This window comes from Pituophis catenifer, unplaced genomic scaffold (genome assembly GCF_029215685.1).
Source record: "Pituophis catenifer annectens isolate HBS135680 unplaced genomic scaffold, rPitCat1.0.hap2 SCAF_7, whole genome shotgun sequence".
NCBI classification, from domain to species: Eukaryota; Metazoa; Chordata; class Lepidosauria; order Squamata; family Colubridae; genus Pituophis; species Pituophis catenifer.
In genome coordinates, this window is record NW_027256887.1 from 89,116,394 (window position 1) to 89,139,655 (window position 23,262).

Below are 23,262 nucleotides of genomic sequence, written 5' to 3' on the forward strand. Positions count from 1 at the left end.
ATGGGGAGTATGTAAGGGCAGGATAAAGCTATACAAATTTCATACATTTACATACAAGCAAATATACACATATATATGGACATATATACACAAATAGGAGGCACAGCACAGAGGAGGCGAGAGGGGCGTCACTGCTTGCTGAGCGAGGGAGCCGTGTACGTGTGAAAGCGCTGATGGGCCCTTTCCTGGCTCAGGAGGCGCAGCGCCATGGTGTCGACGGCCTCTTCCAGGCCTGGCCCCTGGGAGACTTCCACGGTGTAGTCGTTGGCCTGGAGGAACACAGAAGAACGTTTCGGGGATGAAAGGGTCCAGCGTGTGGTGTCCTTGGTGCTCTCTGAACTTGGTTGTTTTCTTGCAGACGTTTCGGGACCCAAGTAGGTTACATCATCAGTGCTTACAAGCCTTCTAGTCTTTTAGCCCTGATGATATTCCCTAGTTGGGTCACGAAACGTCTGCAAGAAAACGACCAAGCTCAGAGAGCACCGAGGACCCCAGTTCTCCTCCTTCTCTTCCCCCTCCTCCCTATTTCTTCTCCTTCCCCTTCTTCTCCTCCACTCCTCAAACCCCACTCCTTTCTAGCACTGATGATGTTACCTAGTTGGGTCATAAGACGTCTGCAAGAAAGCCAAGTTCAGAGAGCACCAACGACCCCACAGTTGAGCCCTGAGCTAGAAATATTCACTTCTGTTGGTAGGATCCGATTTTCTAAAGGAAATTCTAGTATCCCAGAACTGGAACCTTAAGAGATCAACTAAGCTCACCCCCTGCTCAGAGAGGATCTCCTGAAGTAGTGTTAACTTCGCTTTGGACAGTCAGAGACGGAATTTTAAGTCCCACAATTCCCCAGGCAGCCAGCAGCCCAGACTGAAAAATGCGGCCCCTATAGCAGGAGTCTCCAAGCCTGGCAACTTTTAAGACTTGTGGACTTCAACTCCCAGGATTCTGGGAGTTGAGGTCCACAAGTCTTAAAGTTGACAAGTTTGAGACCCCTGGTTTATCCTATGGAATTCTGGGAGTTGGTCCACAAGTCTTAAAGTTGCCAGATTCTGAGACCCCTGCCCAAAAACAACAGCACCTGTGCACAAAATCTTCCCACGTAGGATAGCCCTCCCCTCTGTGGGGCAACGTGTCCCACTGGCTGCCGGCTTGCCCCAGGCATGGAAGTTCCTCGCCGTTTCATCCCGCTGGTCCTGATCTTTCCTCGTGGGGCACCAGCCTGGCCCAGCCTTCCTCCCAGCCCCCTCCCCCCAGGTTGCAGACATCCTCACCAGTTGCAGGGAGGCCAACATGGCCCGGCAGACTTCGAAGGCCGGCTGCCCTGCCAGCAGGCTGGCAAACGAATGCCACTCGCCCACGCGGCTGAACCGGGACACCAGCTGGTCTCCGTAGCTGTGGATGTCGAAGGCGGCGCGGGCTTCCTGTGCAAGGAGGAAGAGAGCTGGATGCTGAAGGCCGCATAGCGCTACCACTTCAGACTGATATTCCGCTTCACAAGTGCTTTCCAGCCCTCTCTAAGCAGTTTACAGAAACAGTTTCTTGCCCCCCAACAATCTGGGTCTTCATTTGACCCACCTCGGAAGGATGGAAGGCTGAGTCAACCTTGAATTGGTCAGGATCAAACTGCTGGCAGTCAGAAGAATTCGCCTGCAATACTGCATCCTAACCACTGAGCTGCCAGGGCTCTTCCTTCCTTCCCAATCACCTTCCTTCCTTCCTCGTTCTTTTTTCCTTCCTTCCTTCCTTCTCAATCATCTTCTTTACTCACTTTTTTCTTTCCTTCCTCACTCTTCCTTCTCAAACATATTTCCTTCTCAGCCATCTTCCTTCCTTCTTCTTTCCTTCCTTCCCAATCACCTTCCTTCTTTCTCAATATTCTTCCTTCCTTTTTTCTTAAATCATCTTTCTTCCTTCTCAACCACCTTCCTTCCTTCCTCTTTTTTCCTTCTCTCCTTTCCTCCCTCCTTAGCAATATGACTTAAGACTTTTATACCACTTCATGGTGCTTTACATCATTCTAAGCACGGCACCACCAGGGCTCCCCAACCCGTGTCCTGGGTGCCTTCCCTGCCTCTGACCTCACCTGTTCCTCCAGCTGCGGGACCATCATCTCCTCCCAGTCGCGGACCCGCTGGGACAGCACCGTCTCCCGGGCGTACTTCTGGGAGTGGGCCATGAAGAGCTCCTGAAACCAGTGGGGAGAAAGAGAGGGTCTCTCATGGGGAAGGGAAGGAACCAGCCTGGCCTTTGGAAAAGGAACTTTGGGGGGTGGGCAGCTGTCCCTCGGGAGAATGATGTTCCACAAAGAAGCCCCCCCCCCAGGTGGTGGTTACATTAATCGCCTAAGTTGCTCTTCCTCCGCAGGGGGTCAGGACACGTACCACGTTCCTGCTGACCAGCTCCTCGTAGCTCAGGGAAGAGGGGATTTCCCCAGGATCTGAAAGCAAATGGAGAAATTGAGGGGGGCCCTCCAGTTTCCCACGAGGAATCTCTGCGCCTCTTATTTCTTTTCCCAACCCAGAAGATGATTGAATGAAAGGATGGATGGATAGTTGGATGGTTGAATGGATGGGTGGGTGGGTGGGTGGATGGATGACTGGAAGGATAGATGGATGGATTGTTGAATGGATGGTTGGATGATTGAATGAAAGGATGCATGGATAGTTGGATGGATGGATGACTGGAAGGATAGATGGTTGGATGGATTGTTGGATGGTTGGATGATTGAATGAAAGGATGGATGGGTAATCGAATAGAAAGATGGATGGATCATTGAATGAAAGGATGGATAGATAGTTGGATGGATAGATAGATGGTTGAATGGATGGGTGGGTGGATGGATGCATGGATGATTAGAAGGAAGGATGGATGGATGGTTAAATGGATGGTTGGATGGATAGTTGAATAGAAAGATGGATGGATGGATGGATGGATGAGTAGATGGATGCCCTGGGTACAGAAAGAGGCCAGTTTGCCCAGCCATTACCTGCCACGCCGCCTGGCATCCCTTCGGAGGCTTCCAACGGGGGGATCTCCTCATCCGCCACAAAGTCCTCTGTGAAAGGAGAAGACGTTCCAGCAAAACTTCAACTTATAATCATTCGTTTAGCGACTGATCAACATTACACTGAATGAATGAACTAAAAAAAGGGACTTACGACCATTCCTCACGCTTACGTCCCTAGTCGACATCAAAATTCGGGTGTTTGGCAACCGGCAAGGATTTACAACAGTTGCAGCTTCTCGGGGGTCACACGATCACCATTTGCGATGCAATGGGAGAAGCCCGATTTGCTTAATGACCGCATGATTCACTTAACAATGGCAGTGATTTGCTTAACCACCATGGCTGTGGCTTTAACCCTCTTGCTAAGGAGGCCTTTGATGAAGCTGGAACGCAGAGGCCCCCCCTGTTAAATAGAGGTAGTCCTCGACTTACGGCGATCCTGGAGACGCCAGCATTTGGGTGCTGCGGTTGTACGTTGAGGCACCACGTGACCGAACTCGATTTTACAACTGTTGTAAAGCGAGTCACTGCAATCGTTAAGCAAATCACACGGTCTTTTCTTGCCACAAACTCACACAAAAAAGTCACAAATTGTTGTGCTTTTTATAACTTTTTTTTAAAGATTTTTTTTTTTAAAAAAAAGATAGTTTTTTTAGTTATTTTAACCTCGTGGATTTTATGGTTATTTCAGCTTTTTAAAATGACCTGTTTGCATTTTGCCCTGATCTGTGACTATAAGATAAAGGCTTGATAGTCGTGATGGTGCCCTTAGTCCTCAACTTACAATCACAAATTGAGCCCAACGTTTCCATTGCTGAGCGAAGCATTTGCTAAGTGAGTTTTGCCCCATTTTATGACCTTTCATGCCACTGTTGTTAAGTGAATCACTGCAGTTGTTAAGTGAGTAACACGACTGTTAAGGGAATCTGGCATCCTCCACTGATTTGGCTCGCCGGAAGGTCACAAAAAGAGGACCACGTGACCCTGGAGACACTGCAACAGTTGTAAATATGAGTCAGTTGCCAAACGTTTGAATTTAATCACGTGGCCACAGGGAGGCTGCAAAAGGCCGTAAGGTGGAAAAACGGTCATAAGTGACTTTTTTCAGTGATGTCATCACTGTGAACGGTCCCTAAATTAACTGTTGTAAGTTGAGGACTACCTGTACAGTCAGGCGGCTTGTCAAGCACCCCAAAATGCAAGGGAGGTGGGGTCGACGTAAGTTTAAGGTGGGCTCCAAGTAGCTTTTTGAAAGCCCATTGTAACTCCAAACGGTCACTAAAGCGACGGGGCACAAGTTGAGGACCAGCTATATAAACCAGATTCTATATCATCATCAACTCCTTTTAACGACCCCATAATCCCTTGCGGGGTGGAGTCTGGGCAACTGACTGGAGCTAGCAGAGTGTTTACTGGCCGGATGCCCTTCCTGTCGCCAATGCGGAGTTTTGTTCAGCAGATATATTCTCAATGCACAAATTCTGCTCCAACTGTCATGTTGTGACCCCGACTCCCGAGCTTGTCCTCACAGAGGAAGAGGACTCAGAAGGTGATGGGGAGGAACTGCCAAGGCCTCCCTCTCCAGGACCCTCCTTTCTGGCAATGCCTCAGGTTCCATCCGAAGGCCAGGAGGAACAGCCTGGGATGTGCCAGGAGGAAGGCATAATCGGAGCACCCATTGATAGGGAGCAATGATGATGAATCCTGGCTTGATCCCAGGCAGTGTTGGAGGAAGAGGCGTGCGCTGCAAAGGAAGAGGCGTGGGAGGGCCAGAGATTGAGCTGAGTCACGGAGCCACACCCCACCAGGAACAAAAGTGGGTGGGATTGCTCTTCAGGCTTTGTGACGGTCAAAATTAAAAACCTGAAAGTCACATCGTGATCTCTGAAATTCGGCTTGGATATATTGTGGATTGAACATTGACTAAACTCTTGTCTTGTGGATAATTTGTTGCTCCTGGAACGGACTGAAGATAAGTCCTCTTCTGCTTTATGGGAATGAAACCTGTCTTGGCAGGCATTCGGCAGTTTGCTGCCAAAACCTTGGTCTGCCAAGAATTCTAATCTGTTTACCTAATAAAATATTGGCAGGCGTGCTTGGTATTACGTTTGCCTGTGTGAGGAAGGGGGACAGAACACGTCACAATCCAGATGGAGGTGAATTGAGGAGAACCAAGTCCTAACTTGAGAAGGGATCTCTTGCAGCAGGTTGAGAGATCGCAGCTCACAAGGGTGGGGAGGGGGGGGTCTCCACACCCTCCCCCCAGACAGGAGAGAGGGCCGTCCCCTGGCCCAGCTACCAGGCAGTGTGGAAGACGTACCTGGCCCATCGTCGGCAGCAGCCGCAGCATCGAAGTTCTCCTCCTCCCGGTCCATCTCCAGAGCGCCAAGCTCTCCGAACTGCAACCCCAGATGCGGACGCTGGTTCAAGGGGGGGAAAAGCTGTATTTAAAAACATGCCCGCTTTAGCGTCACATCACAGAAGGAATCAATAAAAGGTTGAACTGGTCCTTGCTGCTCTCTGAGCTTGGTAGTTTTCTTGCAGATGTTTCATGACTAGGTCATGTCATTAGTACTAGAAAGGCAATGAGATTTGCAAGAGAGGAGGAAGAGGAAGAGAAGGGAGGAGAAGGAGGAAGAGGAGGAGAAGAAGAGGAGGAGGAGGAGGAGGTAGTGGTCCTTGGTGGTCTCTGAGCTTGATTGTTCTCTTGTAGACGTTTCATGACCCAACTAGGGAACATCATCCACTTGGAAAGGCCCCTACTGCTGGAAGAAGGCCCAAGGATGTAAGCCAGAGAGGCTGCAGGAAGGAAGGAAGCTCCTCCTTCTCCAAGAGGTTCCTCTCAGTTGCGTTGCCCCCCCCCCACTCCTTTCCTCTGGGCCAGTCCAGAATGCCAGCCCTTGTTCCCATGAGCCGCTCTGCCTCCCCACTCACCATCCTCTTCTGCAGCTTCCTCTGGGCCGCCAGGCGCTCCTTCACGTTCCTCCAATACAGGACCTCCAGGTCTGCTCAGAAATGACAAGGTTTATTTAATTTTCTACACAAAATTAAAATCGGAGTTAAATATTCAAAGATTGGTCTACTGGTTAAAGCACCCAGGTTAGAAAGCAGGAGATGTGAATTCTAGTCCCACCTCTGGCCCAAAAGCTAGTTGGTTGACTTTGGACCAATCACCAGGAGACTGGGAGTTCTAGTCCTGTCTTAGCTGTGAATGGCGGCTGAGTGACTTTGGACCAATCACCAGGAGACTGGGAGTTCTAGTCCTGTCTTAGCTGTGAATGGCGGCTGAGTGACTTTGGACCAATCACCAGGAGACGGTGAGTTCTAGTCCCGCCTTAGACCTGACAGCTAGTTGGTTGACTTTGGACCAATCACCAGGAGACGGTGAGTTCTAGTCCTGCCTTAGCCATGAATGGCTGCTGAGTGACTTTGGACCAATCACCAGGAGACGGTGAGTTCTAGTCCTGCCTTAGCCATGAATGGCTGCTGAGTGACTTTGGACCAATCACCAGGAGACGGTGAGTTCTAGTCCTGCCTTAGCCATGAATGGCTGCTGAGTGACTTTGGACCAATCACCAGGAGACGGTGAGTTCTAGTCCTGCCTTAGCCATGAATGGCGGCTGAGTGACTTTGGACCAATCACCAGGAGACGGTGAGTTCTAGTCCTGCCTTAGCCATGAATGGCGGCTGAGTGACTTTGGACCAATCACCAGGAGACGGCGAATTCTAGTCCCGCCTTAGGCATGAAAACCAATTGAGTGACTTTGGGGCCGATCCCTGTTTCTCTCAATCCAGCCCACCTCACAGGATTGTTGTTTGCGGGGCAAATAGGAAGGTGTGCTGGATATGTTTGCCACCTTGATCTATTTATAAAAACAATAATGGTGGGATGCAAATAAATAACTAAAAAGTGAAAAGAGGTTAACCCGGCAGCAGGAATGTCCTCAAGCCACCAGTGACCCCAGCATTGGGGGGGGAGCCCCTAAGAACCAGGCCTCTCCTGGCCCCCCAGCTCCCTCTGCCCACCCGTCCCCCGCCCCCATCTGTCAGTGCCTCTGCTTCTGGGCAAGCCCTGCAGGGACCAGGGGCCACCTCCCTGCTGCTACCCAGCCCCACACAAAGCCAGCCGGGGACCCTCTTTCCCCCACAAGACTCACCAGCGAATGTGGAGCCTTTCCAGCGGCTTCTCTGGCTGCCAGCCTGGTCGGGCTCTGGAAAGCAAGCAAGTCTCTGAGCTGGGGGAGTGGGGGGGGGTGGGGGGGTGTACAGGAGGGTTTTTTTTGGGTGTGTGTGTGTCACAGCAGCCCTTCGGCCTCCTCCCTCCCTCCCGCCCCACGGCACAGGAAGGCCGTCCGGGCTCCCGAGGTGAGAAGCAGAAGGGAGGCAAAAGGGGAGAGAAGGCAGGGAGGGCTTCAAGTGGCCAGAAGGCGGCCGTGTCTCTGTTTGTCTAGTTTATCACAAAAGGTAAAACACAAAACAGGAAAGCAAAGGGAAAACCAAGCCATACGTCCGGCGCTAAACAAGAACAAATAAAAAAAACGGGGGGGGGGGGAGGGCAAAAAGAGAGAGAGAGAGAGAGAAGAGAAAAAGGCGATCCAAGTAACAAATAAATTTAACATTTAAGTTAAAATTTAACGTGGAATAGGTTTTATATGTGGTTGGAAAACAAAAATCAAATTAAGAAATAAGAATATAAAGTGAAATTAGGTATTAACATACTGGATATAAATGTAAATAATGATCCTGCCAACAAAACAGTTAAGAGTATTTAAAAATAAAGAGAAGGAGCAGGAGGATAGAAGCTAAGAGTAAAGACAAAAGTCGATGCAGAAAGTTGTAAAATTGTATATATCTGTTGTTAGCATTGTATTTTAACGTCTGGTGTGTGTGTGCTTTTGTTTTTTGTCTCTTGACTTCTTTTGCTATTGTGTGTTTGGTTTTAAAATGTAAAATACTCAATAAAAATTATTTAAAAAAAAAAAAAGACAGAGATCTTCAAACTTGGCAGCTTTAAGACTTGTGGACTTTAACTCCCAGAGTTATGCTGGCTGGAGAATTCTGGGAGTTGAAGTCCACAAGTCTTAAAGCAGCCAAGTTTGAAGACCTCTGGTTTAACCTATAGAATCCAGCAAGGCTGGAAGCTGAAAAAAAAGGAAAAAACAATAAATTCTCCTCCTCTTTTACATACATACATCTACACACACACACAAATACACACACACATATAAAAAAAGGAAACAAGAACAGTCAATAGGTCAATAGGTTAAGCTAAACCAGGGGTCAGCAACCTGTTGCTCTGGAGCCGCATGTGGCTCTTTCACCACTCTGCTCCGGCTCCCTGTCACTCAAAATATGCGTCACAGCTGCCAATGTGCGACACCCGCTGGCACGCGATTTATTGAGCTTTTCAACCCCCGGTAAGCCAACCATGGATAAACCCAAGAAAAGGAAAGTTTCAGAAGAAAACAGAGCGTTTAATTCAACTGCATATGCTAGTTTTGTGGCTGACAAGAAATGGTCAGGCACAGGAAGGGTTTTGTGGCTCCCGGTGTTTTCTTTTCTGTGGGAAACGGGTCCAAATGGCTCTTTGAGTGCTTCAGGTTGCAGACCCCTGTGCTAAACAGTCAATAGGTTAAGCTAAACATTACACTAATCTTTAAATCCCTGTTAACCAGTTTTTTACAGCTAGTCCTCAACTTACGGCTGTTTAACGGCCACTCAAAGGTGTGACCCACCTGCAAAGGGAAAGGGGGAGGTTACACCCCAGTTCTGATGGTCAACCTCTACCTGGGCTCAGGTGACCGCACTTCAAATGCTCAGCAACACAACCCCGTTTGCGGCAGTTTGTAACGTCCCGCAATCACCTACCCCGTGGCTTGTGACGGTTGGAGCTGAAAACTGGATATTTTTTCCAAAACCTCCACTATTTTTTTTTTTAAAGGATAGACAGGGCAAGGGCAGGGCTGCCCCCGAGCCTCTCCCCCCCCTGAACTGGAGGGCGACATCAGCCCAAGCCGAGGACACTCACCAGAGGACGAAAACCACGACACAAAATCTTCCAGCTTGCAGGACGGACGTCTCTTGCGTTTGGCGCCGGACAAATCTTCCAGGCCGCGGGGCACGGTGAAGGGTCTCCCTGAAGAGGGAAAAAAGTGGGTGGGACCACCTGCTTCTCCATCCAGGCCCGGGCAGGTTAGCCCACCTCTCTTAAGGGCAGCGGCTGCAGGAAGGATCCCTCCCAAGGTCAAGGAGTCTGGCCGCCCGCCTGGTTCCATCAGCTCAAGTTCTCCAGGAGATGGTGAGAAATGCTCGGGCAGGTCTGGAAGCCCCCTCCCGTTCCCTTAGAACCCAACCTGCCCCGATGCCTTGGACTACAACTCCCATAACTTTCACCTGGCAGGGGAGCTGTGGTCCACACCGGGTGTTGTCCACAGAATGTGGTCAAACGGTCAAGATGGAGCCAACATGACTCGACTTTCTGACCTCTCCCCGTGGACAACCCTGGTCTGTCCCTCCCAGAGACGCTTCTAGGGCTGAAGGTGCTGGGTTCAAATCCCCCCCTCCATGCGCTGATGGGCCCGGGGGATCCGCACCTTTCTTCAAGGGTTTGTCTTCGGAGGAGCTGAAGGGGTCGAGGCCGCGCCAGGGGTCCCCGGTGTCCTGGAAGAGAAGGAGAAGCAGCTGGTGGGCCTCGCGTTCAGAGACTGAGGGTCCCCTGGGGCTTCAGAACTGGGCCTCAGCACCACAAAAGGAGCCCCACCCAGCTAGTCTAATGAAGAGAAGGACCAGGGGGTGACATGATAGCAGCCTTCCAGTATTTGAGGGGCTGCCCCAAAGAAGAGGGGGTCAAAGCTCCAGAGGCTCCAGGACAAGAAATAACAGATGGAAACTCATCAAGGAGAGAAGTAACCTAATAACAGTGGAAAAATGAAGAGATCCCTACAGATGAAAGGGTAATTAAAATATATATATTAGAATGCGCAGAGATGGATAGATTATCACTCAAAATAAAGGAGAAGGAAGAAACAGAATATTTTTTTAACATGGGATTTGTTTTACCAACGGTTAGGTAATAGAAACAGAAGTTAGAAACTCAAAAGTTTAAGAGAATGATTAACTATACAATGAAGGTTTATTAGTATGGCTAAGCAAATATTATCATGATGTGATTATTATCAATGCTATGAATATTAGTGTTATTACTATTGTTATTTTTCAAAATTAATTGTACCCAGAAAACACACTGTTCATGCAAATATAAACTATCTATCATCTCTATCTATCTATCTATCTATCTATCTATCTATCTTTATCTATCATATCTATCTTCTATCTATCATCTGTATCTATCATCTATCTCTATCTAATCTATCATATCTATCTTCTATCATCTCTCTCTATATATTTATCTATCTATATCTATCTATCATATCTATTTCTATCATCTCTCTATCTATATTTATCTATCTCTCTATCTATATCTATCTATCTATCTATCTATCATCTATCTATCTATCTATCTATCTTTCTTTATCATATCTATCGGTATCTATCTATCGGTATCTATCTATCTATCTATCTATCTATCTTTATCATATCTATCGGTATCTATCGGTATCTATCTATCTTTATCATATCTATCTTTATCATATCTATCTTTATCATATCTATCGGTATCTATCTATCTATCTATCTATCTATCTATCTATCTATCTATCTATCTATCTATATTTATCATATCTATCATCTCTATCTATCTATCTACCGGTATCTACCTACCTACCTACCTACCTCCTCTATTTATATCTATCTTCTATCTATCATCTGTATCTATCCTCTCTATATTTCTCTCTCTATATCTATCTATCTATCTATCTGAGAGAAGCAACCTGGAACTAAGGAGAAACTTCCTAACAGTGAGGACAATTAACCAGTGGAACGTCTTGCCACTAGAAGTTGTGGGTGCTTCATCATGGTTTATAGGGTCTCCTGCTGAGCAGGGGGCTGGACTAGAAGACCTCGGAGGTCCCTTCCAGCTCTATTCTGATTCAGATCAGGCAGAGACGTGGCTCGGCCTGGCACATCCTCACATTTGGAAGCTTCTCTAGGACAGAGGGGAACAGCTAAACTTCAGGGCTTACGGCCACTGAGAGACCTTTTGTTACAAGCTACCAGGCTGAGATAGATTCGTTTAGTGACCGTTCAGAGTTACAACAGCACTGACAAATTGACTTATGGCCGTTTTTCACACTTGCAACTGTTATAGCATCTCCGTGGTCACGTGATCCAAATTCAACATTTGCACACTTGGCAGCGTCCTGGGGTGGGTGGGTGTCACATGATCCCCGCTTTGGCGAACTTCCTGACAAGCGAAGTCCGTGGGGGAAGCTAGATTCCCATGCGTTTCACTTAATGACCGTAGCCATCCTTTTCATCATCGTGGCAAGAAAGGTGTCTTCGCTTAGCAACAGACATCTGGGGCTCCGTTGCGGTCACAAGCTTGAGGACTGCCTGGGTCGAAAGGCTCCTGGGAGCACCACTGGCAAAACGTGGGGTGATGTACGGGGCTGCTCCTTACCTTGAGGTGGAGATTGGCATCCAGGGCAGGGGGTCTCTCCCGCAATGCGTACCCTTTGCTCTGGGGGGCGCTCTAGGAGACAGAGAAAGGGGGAGGGGTGTCTCATCTCCAGATCGTACCAAAAGCGCCCTCTGCCGTCCCACCCTAGGCTGCCCTCCTGCCTCCGAGTACCGTCTGATGCGCGACGTCTTCCTCTGCTCCGGCGCAGGGAACCTCTTGACCCTCTTCTGGGATGTCTGGCAGAAAGTCCTCACCACCATCTTCATGGTCATCAGTGGGGTTCACTGCTCCGGCGGGGAGGGGGGAAGGGGGTGTTCCCGGGGGAGGAAAGAGAACGAGAATGAAGAGTTTAGCCCCGCAGAGCTCAGGGCAATGGTGGAATTCAGCCAGTTCGCACTTATTCGGGAGAATTGGTTGTTAACTTTCTAAGCAGTTCGGAGAACTGGTTGTTGGAAAAAATCTTATTGTTTTTTTCCACTTTACAGGGCTAATCCTGTAAGGAATTACAACATTCTGGTGTTGTTTCTAGCCTAATCTTTATTGCCCTGCTTACAGAAACTGCCTCACTGCTTAACCCTTATTACATTGTAACAGCTAAGGCGAAGCGCCCATTCGACCTGAGTGATGTTGAGTTGGGCATGCCCACACCTACCCAGATGGTCATTAGGGCAGAGAACCAGTTGTAAAATTATTTGAATCCCACCACTGGCTCAGGGTGGCTATCTGCGACTGCAGTGGGTGGAAGGAATGGCCTTGGGAGACAGGAGGAAGATGCAGGACCAAGACAATAAAAGAAACCACTGGGGCAGGGCTGTCATTTTGAGAATGCCTCTCAGGCCAGACCCTCCTAGGAGGGAGTGGGGTCTCCTGCCTGTTTAGATGCACTGAGGATGTTCCCTAGTTGGGTCATGAAACCTCTGCAAGAAAACCCATCAAGCTCAGAGAACACCGAGGATCCCCACAGTCCTCCTTTCTCCCCCTTCCTTCTTCTGCTTCTCTTTCCCCTTCTTCTCCTCCATTCCTCAAACCCCCCTCCCTTCTAGCACTGATGATGGTACCTAGTACAGTAATGAAACGTCTGAAAGGAAACCACCAAGCTCAGAGAGCTTCAAGGAGCCCACAGTTCCAACCCTGAGCTAGAAATATTCTCTTCGATCAGTTAAACGAAATTACCCCTCTGTCCAGTGTATCAGCCTATAGAGCCCCTAGCTGGCTCTAAATTCTCTCTCCCCCCCCCTCCCCATATTTTATTTATATAACATTCAATTTTCATCAAACTGTGGGTTCTGGGTAGTTATGTTTAAATAGTCATATTATACATCTTTGTTGTGATAATTCATCTCCATCATATTAATAATATTAATAACATTAATGCTTAACGCTTAACATCATCTTCATTTAACTCTTCTCCACTTTACCATTTCCTCTTTTTATATCTCCTCCTTTCTAACTTCTGTTTCTGTTGTCTAGCCATTGATAGAATATGTCCCATATCAAAAAAATATTTTGTTCCTTCTTTAGCTGGCTCTAAATTCTCATTAACTGCCTGCAGAGTCTGCTAAGCGAGAGACCGCGTATAAAAGGCTTTCAAGACGGTGAGCTTTGAGCTGGCATCCCATTTCCCAGCTGGGATTTCCTACCGGCACCTCCCCTAACTCCAACTTTCTTGAACGTTCATTTTTCCTCCCCCTCAATTCATTGGGTCCCCGTGACTCACTTCCTTCTCCAGAGAAGTCCAGAGCGAGAACGGGGGTCTCGCACCCGCTGACCTCCATGGGCATGGAGCCAGCTGCTGGAGCCAGGCTCTGGACACCTGCACAGAAGCAAAAAAAGTGTGTGAGCACACCTAGCACAACTCCCCTGCCGATCGGTTGGTTCTCCAGGGCATCCCGTGAAGGGAGATGGTCCCAGGTCTATCAATTCAATTTTCTTTAGGGGTGGCAAATCTTTTGCAGGCAGGCAAGCTAGGAGCTGCATTTGCTGCTTTTCTTAAATTTCTACCCGGTTCCCGACAAACCACATGCTTAAAATAAAATAATAATAAAAGAAAAAAACAAGAAAATAATAAACAAGAAAATAAAACAAAACTGAAAATAAAAATATAAAATTACAAACAAATAAAAATAAAATAATAAAATGAAAATAAAGTTAAAATTAAAGATAAAATGCTAAAAACAACTAAAGCTGAATGAAATTAAAAAGTTAAGTAAAATTAAAAAATAAAATTATACTTAAAACATAAAACAATTTAATAATGATATAATATGTTTACAAGAAACGCATATTACAACTCAAGATCAAAAATATTTGATAAACTCAAAATTAGGAGCACATTATATATCTTCAACTTCGCAGAAAAAGAATGGTGTGGTTATTTATGTAAATAAAAAATTAACAGCAAAAGTTATAGAAGTAGATCAAGATGGTAGGTTTGTAGCAATTGAATTGCTCACAGCAAATGGTCAAATTCTTTTGATTGGAATTTATGCTCCCAACCAACAACAGGATTATTTTTACAAGATGTTACATATTAAAATATTGCAATGGGACTATAGATCTATTTTACTTATGGGAGATTGGAATGGAGTAATTGATTCTAAATTAGATAAAAAGAGCTTGGCAAAGTCTAGAATTAGACTACCGCAGACCTTTTTTGATATGAAAGAAGATATGGAACTAAAAGATGTTTGGAGAATACATAATCCAAATGAATTGGATTACACTTTCTTTTCCGATAGACATAGATCCTTTTCTAGGATTGATTTTATCCTGTTGTCAAATGATCTACTTGTTAAGACAAAAAGAACAAAGATTTTTCCAAGAACTTTGACTGACCATAGCCCTGTATGGATAGAAATCGAGATGGATAAGGTTGAGAGACGTTCTTGGAGATTAAATGAGAACTTGTTTAGATATGAAAAAAATACAATAGAACTTAAAAAGCATTTGAAAGAATTTTTTGAAATAAATTTGAATAAAGGTACCCCAATTGAAATTGTTTGGGACGCAAGTAAAGCTTATATGAGAGGGGTACTTATCTACATGAATTCTAAACATAGACTGTTCCGACAAAAGAAAAGATCTGAGTTGGAAATGGAAATAAAGAATAAAGAACAGTTACTTATTAAAAATCCAACAGATGAAAGAATACGAAGTGCTATAAAACTTTTGAAAGACCAATTTCAAATGCTTATGGCGGAACAAGTTGCAACAAGTTTACAATACGCGAAGCATAATACATTTTGCAATGCTAACAAACCGGGCAGATGGTTGGCTTACACACTGAGGAAAAAACAAAGTATACGGACTATTGATAGTATTGATATTGGAGGGAAAGAAATTTTTCAACAAAAATTAATTAAAGAAGCTTTTGTGGATTATTATACTAAATTATATGCCAAAGAAGAGGTGCAGAATGGACTTATAGAAAAATATTTAAAGGATAAGAGAGTTACAAAAATTACTGATCAACAAAAGGAAAGAATGAATTATCCTATAACAGAGGAGGAGATAATAGTAGCAATTAAGCAGCTAAAAACAGCCAAAGCTCCTGGCACGGATGGTTTGACTGCAGTGTATTACAAAACTTTACAAGCTGAAATGGTGGGACAACTTAGAGATTTATTTTGCAATATTCAACAAGGGGGTAAAATACCCCCATCTTGGACAACTGCTTATATATCTTTGATACCAAAGGAACAAGTTGGTCCTAAAAAACCAGAGAACTACAGACCAATATCTCTTTTGAACACAGACTATAAAATTTATGCGAAGGTATTAGCCAACAGGTTGATGCCAGTAATCCAAAAAGTGATTCATGAGGACCAAGCGGGATTTATTGAGGGCAGATACATGAAGGACAATGTAAGGCAAGTAATAGACTTATTGGAATATCTTGATAAGAATAAACAGATTTCTGCAGTGCTGGTTTTTTTGGATGCGGAGAAGGCCTTTGATAGAGTGGATTGGAACTTTCTACTAAAGACTTTAAAAAAGATGGGCTTTGGGGACCAATTTATACAGGCGATCTCAGCAATTTATCAAGAGCAAAAAGCACAGATTATTATTAATGGAAGTTTGACGACAGAGTTTAAAATTGAAAAAGGAACAAGACAGGGATGTCCGTTGTCCCCACTTTTATTTATTTTAACATTGGAAGTCTTGCTAAATACAATACGGGACTCAAAAATTTTGAAAGGCATAGTGATAAGGCAAGAGGATTATAGAATAAAGGCATTTGCAGATGATCTGGTTGTTACCCTATCACAACCAATGGAATCAACAATCCTGATGAACGACATTATACAAGACTATGGTAGAGTTTCAGGTTTCAGACTGAATTCAAAAAAGACTAAAATGATAGTTAAGAATATGACACAAGATCGTAAACATGAGCTGGAAAGGAGGGCAGGTTTTGAAATTGTACCTAAGGTAAAATATCTTGGAGTTCAGGTTGCAGAATCAAACATGAAATTGTTTCAAAATAATTATGAGGTGTTGTGGCGAGAGGTTCAGAAAGACATGGAGACTTGGAAAAAGCTGCAACTGTCTTTACTTGGAAGAATAGCAGCAGTTAAGATGAATATTTTGCCAAGATTTCTGTTTTTGTTTCAAATGATTCCGGTGCTTAAAAGTGATAAACAACTGAAAGTTTGGCAGTCTGGTGTGAATAAGTTTGTCTGGAACGAGAAAAAGCCGAGAGTGAAATTGAAAATTATGCAAGATGTTCCAGAAAGAGGAGGCCTTAAACTCCCAAACCTACAGTTATATTATGATGCAGCAGCTTTAACTTTAACAAGTGATTGGTTTGGAAATAAAAAGGCTGGAATATTGAATGCAGAAAGTTTTGATCTTGAATTTGGATGGCATGCTTACTTATTTTATGATGATAAAGTTGATAAAGTATTTAAAAGTCATATACTCAGAGATTCTTTGATGAGAGTTTGGAAGAAGCACCGACTCAAATGGGATTATAAAATACCGCTATGGCTGGATCTTGGTCATACCTTGTGGAATACAAATATAATGTCACTCGGGGGGTTTTTATACAAAGAGGTTCTTTTTACAGATGCGGGCAGATGGCAGCTGAAGACATTGCAGACACTGTTGGACGAAGGGATTAATTTAACCTGGTTACAATATAATCAATTACAATTGAGATGGAAAGAGGACCAAAAAACTGGTATTATACTGCATGAGGAAGAATTGGTTAGACATATAAGAGAGAAAGGTCCAATGCATATTAAAAGGCTTTATAATGTTTTGTTAGAAAGGGACTCAGAAACTGAATTAGTTAAAGATTGTATGATTAAGTGGGCACAAAATTTTGAAGAACCAGTGATGTTGGAAACATGGGAAAAAATTTGGGTTCAGAATGTTAAGTTCACACAGTCGCAGAATTTGAGGGAAAATTTTTATAAAATGTTTTATAGATGGCATTTGGATCCTAAAAAGTTGTCATGTATGTACCCTAATGTTCAGCCAAAATGTTGGAGATGTGAATGTTTGGATGCTACGTATTATCATGTATGGTGGACCTGTAGGAAAGTTAAGGCTTTTTGGATAAAAATATGGTGGGTCATGCAGAATGTTTTGAAGAAAAAAATTCAATTTTCTCCACAATTGTTTTTATTGGGTATAGTTAAGGGTTTTACACGGGGTGAAATAAAATTAATATTGTATATGATAACAGCAGCAAGATTGTTGATAGGTAAATATTGGAAGAATGAAGTTTTGCCTACTATCGAGGAATGGACTTTAAAGATGGCAAGTTTTGCAGAGATGGCGAAGATTTCAGCATATTTAAAAGATTGTTCACAAGAGACTTATGAATGGGAATGGAAAAGGTGGATAGAATATGTTCAGAACAAATACCAAACTAGAAAGTATCAAATAGCTTTTATTTGAAAATAATGTATTAGAAATATCTTAATGTAAAGAGACAAAGAGGAAAAATTATATAGGGGGAGGGATGGGTTCAGGTTTATATATCAGTGTTATTAGTTATGAGTACATAATAGGGAAGTCTGGGGGGGGAGGGACAGGGAGGGTTAGGGAGGATGGGAAGTTTGGGGAGGGAGGTGGGGGGGTGAAAAAAAGGGGTGAAAATGTAATTGTAAAACTTTTGCAATAAAACATAAAACAGTGAAATAAAAATGATTTAAGTCAAGGCTGAGCAAAATTAAAAAATTAAGCTTAACCAAATGAAATAACAGAACAATAAAATTCAAAATGAAGAAAAAAAAAAAAGAAAAATTTAAAACCAAGTAAAATCAAACAAAATCAAATTGAAAACAAATGCAATTTAACAGTGAATAATATGATAAAAGTAAAACAAAGTGAATCGTTAAAGGATAAAATCAAAGTAAAATCAAACAAAATTAAAAGTAGAAAGAAGTCAAAACTAAACTAAGCTGAAACAACAAAAAAAGTAAAACAAAAAAAAAATTCGAAACAATAAGTGAAAAAGAATCCAAATCGAAAGAATGAACTAAATTTTAAAAGGAGGATCCACCGTGGTGGATGCCAGTTGTACCGTTGGGGTTGCCGTGGCCCCAACCGCCGTCCCTGCCCTCTTGGCACTGGGTGGGCGAGACCCCCGCCAGTTCCAAGACAAAGAGCCCGTTGTGGTGGGGGGTGCAGGTATTCATCCGGAAGTCCTTCCTGCTGGCCAGCAGCTCTCCCTTCCGGCTGCAAGGAAAGAAGCCCAGATCAGACGGAGGTGGCCAGGGGATGCCGCACCTCGTACCCCACGGTTGGAGAACGGGGGGATCCCCCCCCGAGGACCCCGCGAGAGCCTCTTACCTAAAGAGGGGGTTGTCCTTCTTTTCCGACTCTTCGGGGGGCACCAGAGCCATGGGGGTCAGGGGAACAATGGGGACCGTCTGCAAAGGCAGCAGAGAAGTTACAAGAGGGGGGAGAAGGGAAGGGGGTGTGGGTGGGAAGGGTGTTGGGGGGGCCCCGGGGTGGGATTTGGGGAAGGCTTGTCTGCTCTCCTGAGCCCTGGCTGTGGGGCAGGAGGGTTTCCACTCACAACTATTCGTTTATAGTGACCGAAGTTACAATCACACTGAAAAAAGTGACTTAGGACCATTTTTCACACTTATGACCATTGTGGCCTCTCCATGGTCACGCGATCAAAAAAAAAATTATTTTTCCCCCCCAAAATTCAGATGCTTGGCCACTGGCATGGACTTGTGTCAGTTGCCGTGTCCCGGGGGCCATGTGATCTTTTCCGACCTCCTGACAAGCAAAATCAACGGGGGAGCCGGATTCACTTAATAACCGGGTGACTACCTTAACCGTTGCGGTGATTCACTTAACAACTGTGGCAGGAAAGGTTGTAAAATGGGGCAAAACTCACTTAACAATTGTCTTGCTGAGCAGCATAAATGTTAGGTTCCATTGGGGCCGTAAATCGAGGAGTACCTGCAACTACAGCCCACCAGCCCCGACTGCCTACTCGGTGAGCCGACACCAATCATAGTACAGGCAGTCCTTGAGCTACGACCACAATGGAGCCCAACATTGGTTGCGTTTTGCCCCATTTAATGATCTTTCTTGCCACAGTTGTTAAGCGATTCACTGCAGTTGGGAAGTCAGTAACCCGGTCGTTAAGCATATCCAGCTTTCCCCCATTGATTTTGCTTGCCGGAATGGTCGCAAAAGGGGACCACATGACCCCCGGGGACACGGCAACCGTCATAAATACGAGTCAATTGCCAAGCGTCCAAATTTGAATCATGTGATCGTGGGGAATGCTGCAATGGTCATCAGTGAGAAAAACGGTCAAAAGTCGCTTTTTTCAGTGCCGTTGTTCACTTTGGTCTCTAAGCGAATCGTTGTAAGTCGAGGACTTCTTGTAAACTTGCAAAGGTGTTGTGTGTGTGTGCGTTTGTGTGTAGCCCTGGGAGCAGACAAAGCTGCGCAAGGCTTCCTTATGCCCCCCTGCCCTTATTCAGAAGCTGTGGAGCCACTAACGTTGTGCTGCTGGTCGTCCCTCAGGTCCATGTTGGCTCTGCTGGCCTGCTGGATGTCATCCAAGGAGAGGAACTGCATGGAGAAAGAGGCAGCCTGTTAGTCCTGGAAGCCACCTTTTACTTTGGGTCTTCAGGGCTGCCCCATTCAGTGCTGTGGGAAACTGGGAGGGGGGATTGGATGGAGCCTGGGTGATATGTAGTCAAAACAACATTCCTTTCTCAGAGAGTCAAGGTCATCCTGCCCTGGATCCCAACTCCAGTTGGGACGGTGCCTTGATTGGACCGTGTGACAGACATGTGGGTGCAGGGGGAAGGGACTTGGACTTTCTTTTGGGTGGGGAAAACCTAGAAGTTTTCAGATTCGGGTTTTCCCAGATGTCCCAGTATGACATCTCTAATAAAATGAGCAATTCCTTGCCTTGGAGTCTTCTTTCATTGGGGGTGTTACTTGGAACCCTGATACACTCCATCAGAAAAGAAACCAAGGAAAGAGCTGTCTGGGCCAGAAAGAGCCTCTGCCCCCGCCTTGGCTGGACGGAATGAAAGCTGACCCAAGTAAAAGACAGGTCGTGGGCAATGACCCCACCCCTTATCTGCCATTCCTTTACAATTCAGATACAGACTGGTAACCATCATCATCATTTAACAACCCCATAATCCCTTGCGGGGTGGAGTCTGGGCAACTGAATGGAGCTGAGTGTTTACTGGCCGGATGCCTTTCCTGTCGCTAATGCGGAGTTTTGTTCAGCAGAAATATTCTCATTGTGCCCAGAAAGAGAAATATTTGGATTGAACTCACAGCCTCCTGATTGTGAGGTGAGAGCTCCACCTCTAGGCCACCACACCACTTTAGATAAAAACTGGTAATACAAATCTTATTTTAAAACAATTAGACCCTTTTAATAATTTGAACAATAGAGTTAAAAGACGAGCAGCGGTAGATGCAAGCATTTTATATTGACTCATCAGGACCGACATTACAATAACGTGGTTAAAATCAGCCTAAAAGATCTAAGCAAGAGCATTAATGAAGTCTATAACGTGTGCGGGGGAAGCAACCGATGGCAAACTTCATGCCCACATGATACGTAGATTGACATACAGCTGTTTCTGCACGCTTAAGGGAGCATGCAGAATAAAAAATAAATTTTTAAAAAATCTGGTTTTTTTGATGTTTATCCAATTTATTTTAATAAAATGCTTTTGGAGTAAAAATTTACCTAAAGATCTTTTTCTGTTTAAGATACATTCATAATTTAATTTATTCAGCATGAAATGGAGCTTAGTTCTGTAGCATGAGGAGGCTGTATATTCTGCAATATTGGGACTCTTGGCGAGTCAACAACCGGCCAGAGTTGCTCTTTAAAAATTATGATTTAAATCGAGTCGATTTAAATCAAGCCTTTTTACTAGTGATTTAAATCACGATTTAAATCGACTTGAATCAAATCCACCCTGGCAACTGCTTTGGCAAAACGGAGGAAACGAGACTTCCTGTGGCGCAGTAAAACTCTGAACGCAGGGTTTGGATCCACCTGGTAGCCCGTAACTAGTAATGTCTCGCAACGGCTGAAGAAGGCGTTTTATGGCCATGATTTGCTGTGGTTGTTGGATTCAACACCCCGGAGCTCACCTCTTCTTCTTCTGCTCCTGGTCCGGCGCTGACATCCCCGTCGGCCCCATCCGCACCGACTGACGTGGGCTGTTTCTCCCGCCTAAGTTGTAAGAAGAATTACGACAGAGAGACACAGAAGGGAAATGAGCAGTTTATTCCAGAAAATACAGGCAGTCCTCAAATTACAACCGTAATAGAGCCTCAGTTACTGCAACTGACCAGATTTTATGACTTTTGCAGCTGTCTTTAAGTGAATGCAGTGGTTGTTAAGCAAACACATTACTGGATGGGATTGTTCCCCTTTCCTTTCTTTCCTCTCTTTTTCCCTTCTTTCCTGCCCATTTTTCATACCCCTTCCTGCCTGCCTGCCTCCCTTTTTCTCTCTTTCCTTCCTTCCCTTTTTCCTTCCTCTCTTCTCAAGGAGGGGTTACTCACTTCTTACTGGAGATAAAATCAAGGGCTTGGTACACCAGTGAGTAAAGATACTCCACCTGAGAAAACAAATGCAATAGATCAGAGAATGAAATGGAGAATAATCTCAAAAGGAAGAGTCCTCCAGGAATTTGCTCAAAAAAAAGTCTGAAAATGAATTTTCAGTCTGATGGAGAGCAAGGATGTCCATCTGCTGCTCCTGGTGACCAGTCACTCAATCAGTTCCTCCCTGTTAGAGGCCATTCCAATGTCCCTAATTAAAACAATCACGGCAATTGGTATAAGACAGCATCTCTCACCCCCTTTGGAGCCAACCTCCTATCTCCCCCACCTGGCTATCCCCATCACCTCACGGGGCCCTACCCTACCCCCCCCTGACCATTTCCCCCACCTGGCCATCTTTCCCAGGGGCCTCCCCACCCCACCCTTATGGAGCCATCCTCTTTGTCCCTTTACCTGGTCAACCCCCACCCCTCCATGGGTCCATCCTCCATCTGGCCCCCCCATGGCGCCCTCCCCTTGTCCCCCCTGGCAGACCACTTCCCCCACCTCCAACCTGGTCACCCTGCAGAGCTCCCCCCTCCCCACCCGGACATCCCCATCCCCCCAATGGGTCCATCCCCCTCCGTGGGGCTCTCCCCTTGTCCCCCTGGCAGACCACTTCCTACTCACCTGGCCATCCTCCTCAGGTGCCTCCCCCCTGCACTCAGCCACCCCTCTCCTCCCCATGGTGCCCTGCCCTTCTCCCCCTGGCAGGCCATCCCCCAGAGCTCTCCTCAGCCCAGCCCAGACATCCCCCTCCCCCCCATGGGGCCATCCTCTTGTCCCATTACCTGGTCAACCCCTCCCCCCAAAGGGTCCATCCTCCATTCTCAACTGTGGGGCTTCTCCTTGTCCCCCTGGCAGACCAATTCCCCCCCCACTCCAACTTGGAAATCTTCCCCAGACGACTCCCCCCAACACTTAGCCCCCCCTCCCCCTCCCCCCGCGGCCCTCCTCCTATCCCCCTGGCAGACCACTTCCCCCCCCCCCGAACCTGGCCATCCCCCAGAGCTCCCCCCTCCCCCCCGACATCCCCATCCCCCCCCATGGGACCCTCCCCTTGTCCCCCTGGCAGACCACTTCCAGCCCTCCACCTAGCCATCCCCCTCCCCCTCCAGGCCTTCCTCCTCCCCTCCCCCCCCGCCCACCTTCTTGCTGTAGATGCAGGCGGATCCCTGGATGAGCAGCGCCGCTTCGATGAAGTTCATGGTGGTCTTCCCGCCGTCGAAGGAGATGCAGATCTGGTCCAGCTGCGGGGGGAGAAGGAGAAGAGGCGGCGGGGCGCTCACAATGCAGCCCCCCCTTCTCTCTCTCTCTCTCTCTGTGTGGCCTACCTCGCGGGGTCGTTGTGCGAGGTTTCCCCCCCCCCCGTTTCCCCCTCCTCCTACCTCCTCCAGGTACTCCCCCAGCTGCGTGGCCACGTCCACCTCCCAGTTCTTGGTCAGGTCCCGGATGGGCTGCAAGAAGTGCAGGAAGCGCGACTCCGCGTCCTCCATGGCGGCGGCGGCGGCAGCCGAGGCGGCGGCGGCCGTTTTGATTTTCCCGCCCGGCCACTGACGCCATCGGCGCGCGACACGGAGGGGCGATGACGTCGCGAGGCGCCGCTCCCCTG

General features: G+C 46.3%; 1 protein-coding gene across 1 annotated transcript; it reads right to left on the minus strand.

Annotated features, from left to right (window-relative positions):
- Nucleotides 1-23,146, minus strand: NCAPH2 (non-SMC condensin II complex subunit H2). Its single transcript, XM_070947360.1, has 21 exons — nucleotides 23,039-23,146; nucleotides 22,799-22,900; nucleotides 21,612-21,667; nucleotides 21,195-21,276; nucleotides 21,053-21,055; nucleotides 19,563-19,634; nucleotides 18,387-18,466; nucleotides 18,118-18,272; nucleotides 13,300-13,395; nucleotides 11,754-11,866; nucleotides 11,583-11,654; nucleotides 9,598-9,664; nucleotides 9,033-9,140; nucleotides 7,162-7,215; nucleotides 5,939-6,009; nucleotides 5,325-5,445; nucleotides 2,984-3,052; nucleotides 2,379-2,434; nucleotides 2,081-2,182; nucleotides 1,269-1,418; nucleotides 1-269 (listed from the first exon to the last, which is right to left on the minus strand). The coding sequence occupies exons 1-21, from the start codon at nucleotides 23,144-23,146 to the stop codon at nucleotides 129-131; spliced, it is 1,878 nt and encodes a 625-aa protein (XP_070803461.1). The 3' UTR covers nucleotides 1-128.
- Nucleotides 23,147-23,262: the final 116 nt, after the last annotated feature.

Coding starts and splice junctions, on each gene's coding strand:
- NCAPH2 (XM_070947360.1), bottom strand. CDS start 23,146: ATGGAGGACGCGGAGTCGCGCTTCCTGCACTTCTTGCAGCCCATCCGG. Junction 21,277..21,611: donor GATTTTATCTCCAGTAAGAA/GTGAGTAACCCC, acceptor CTTACAACTTAG/GCGGGAGAAACAGCCCACGT. Junction 2,183..2,378: donor AGCTGGTCAGCAGGAACGTG/GTACGTGTCCTG, acceptor CACTGGTTTCAG/GAGCTCTTCATGGCCCACTC.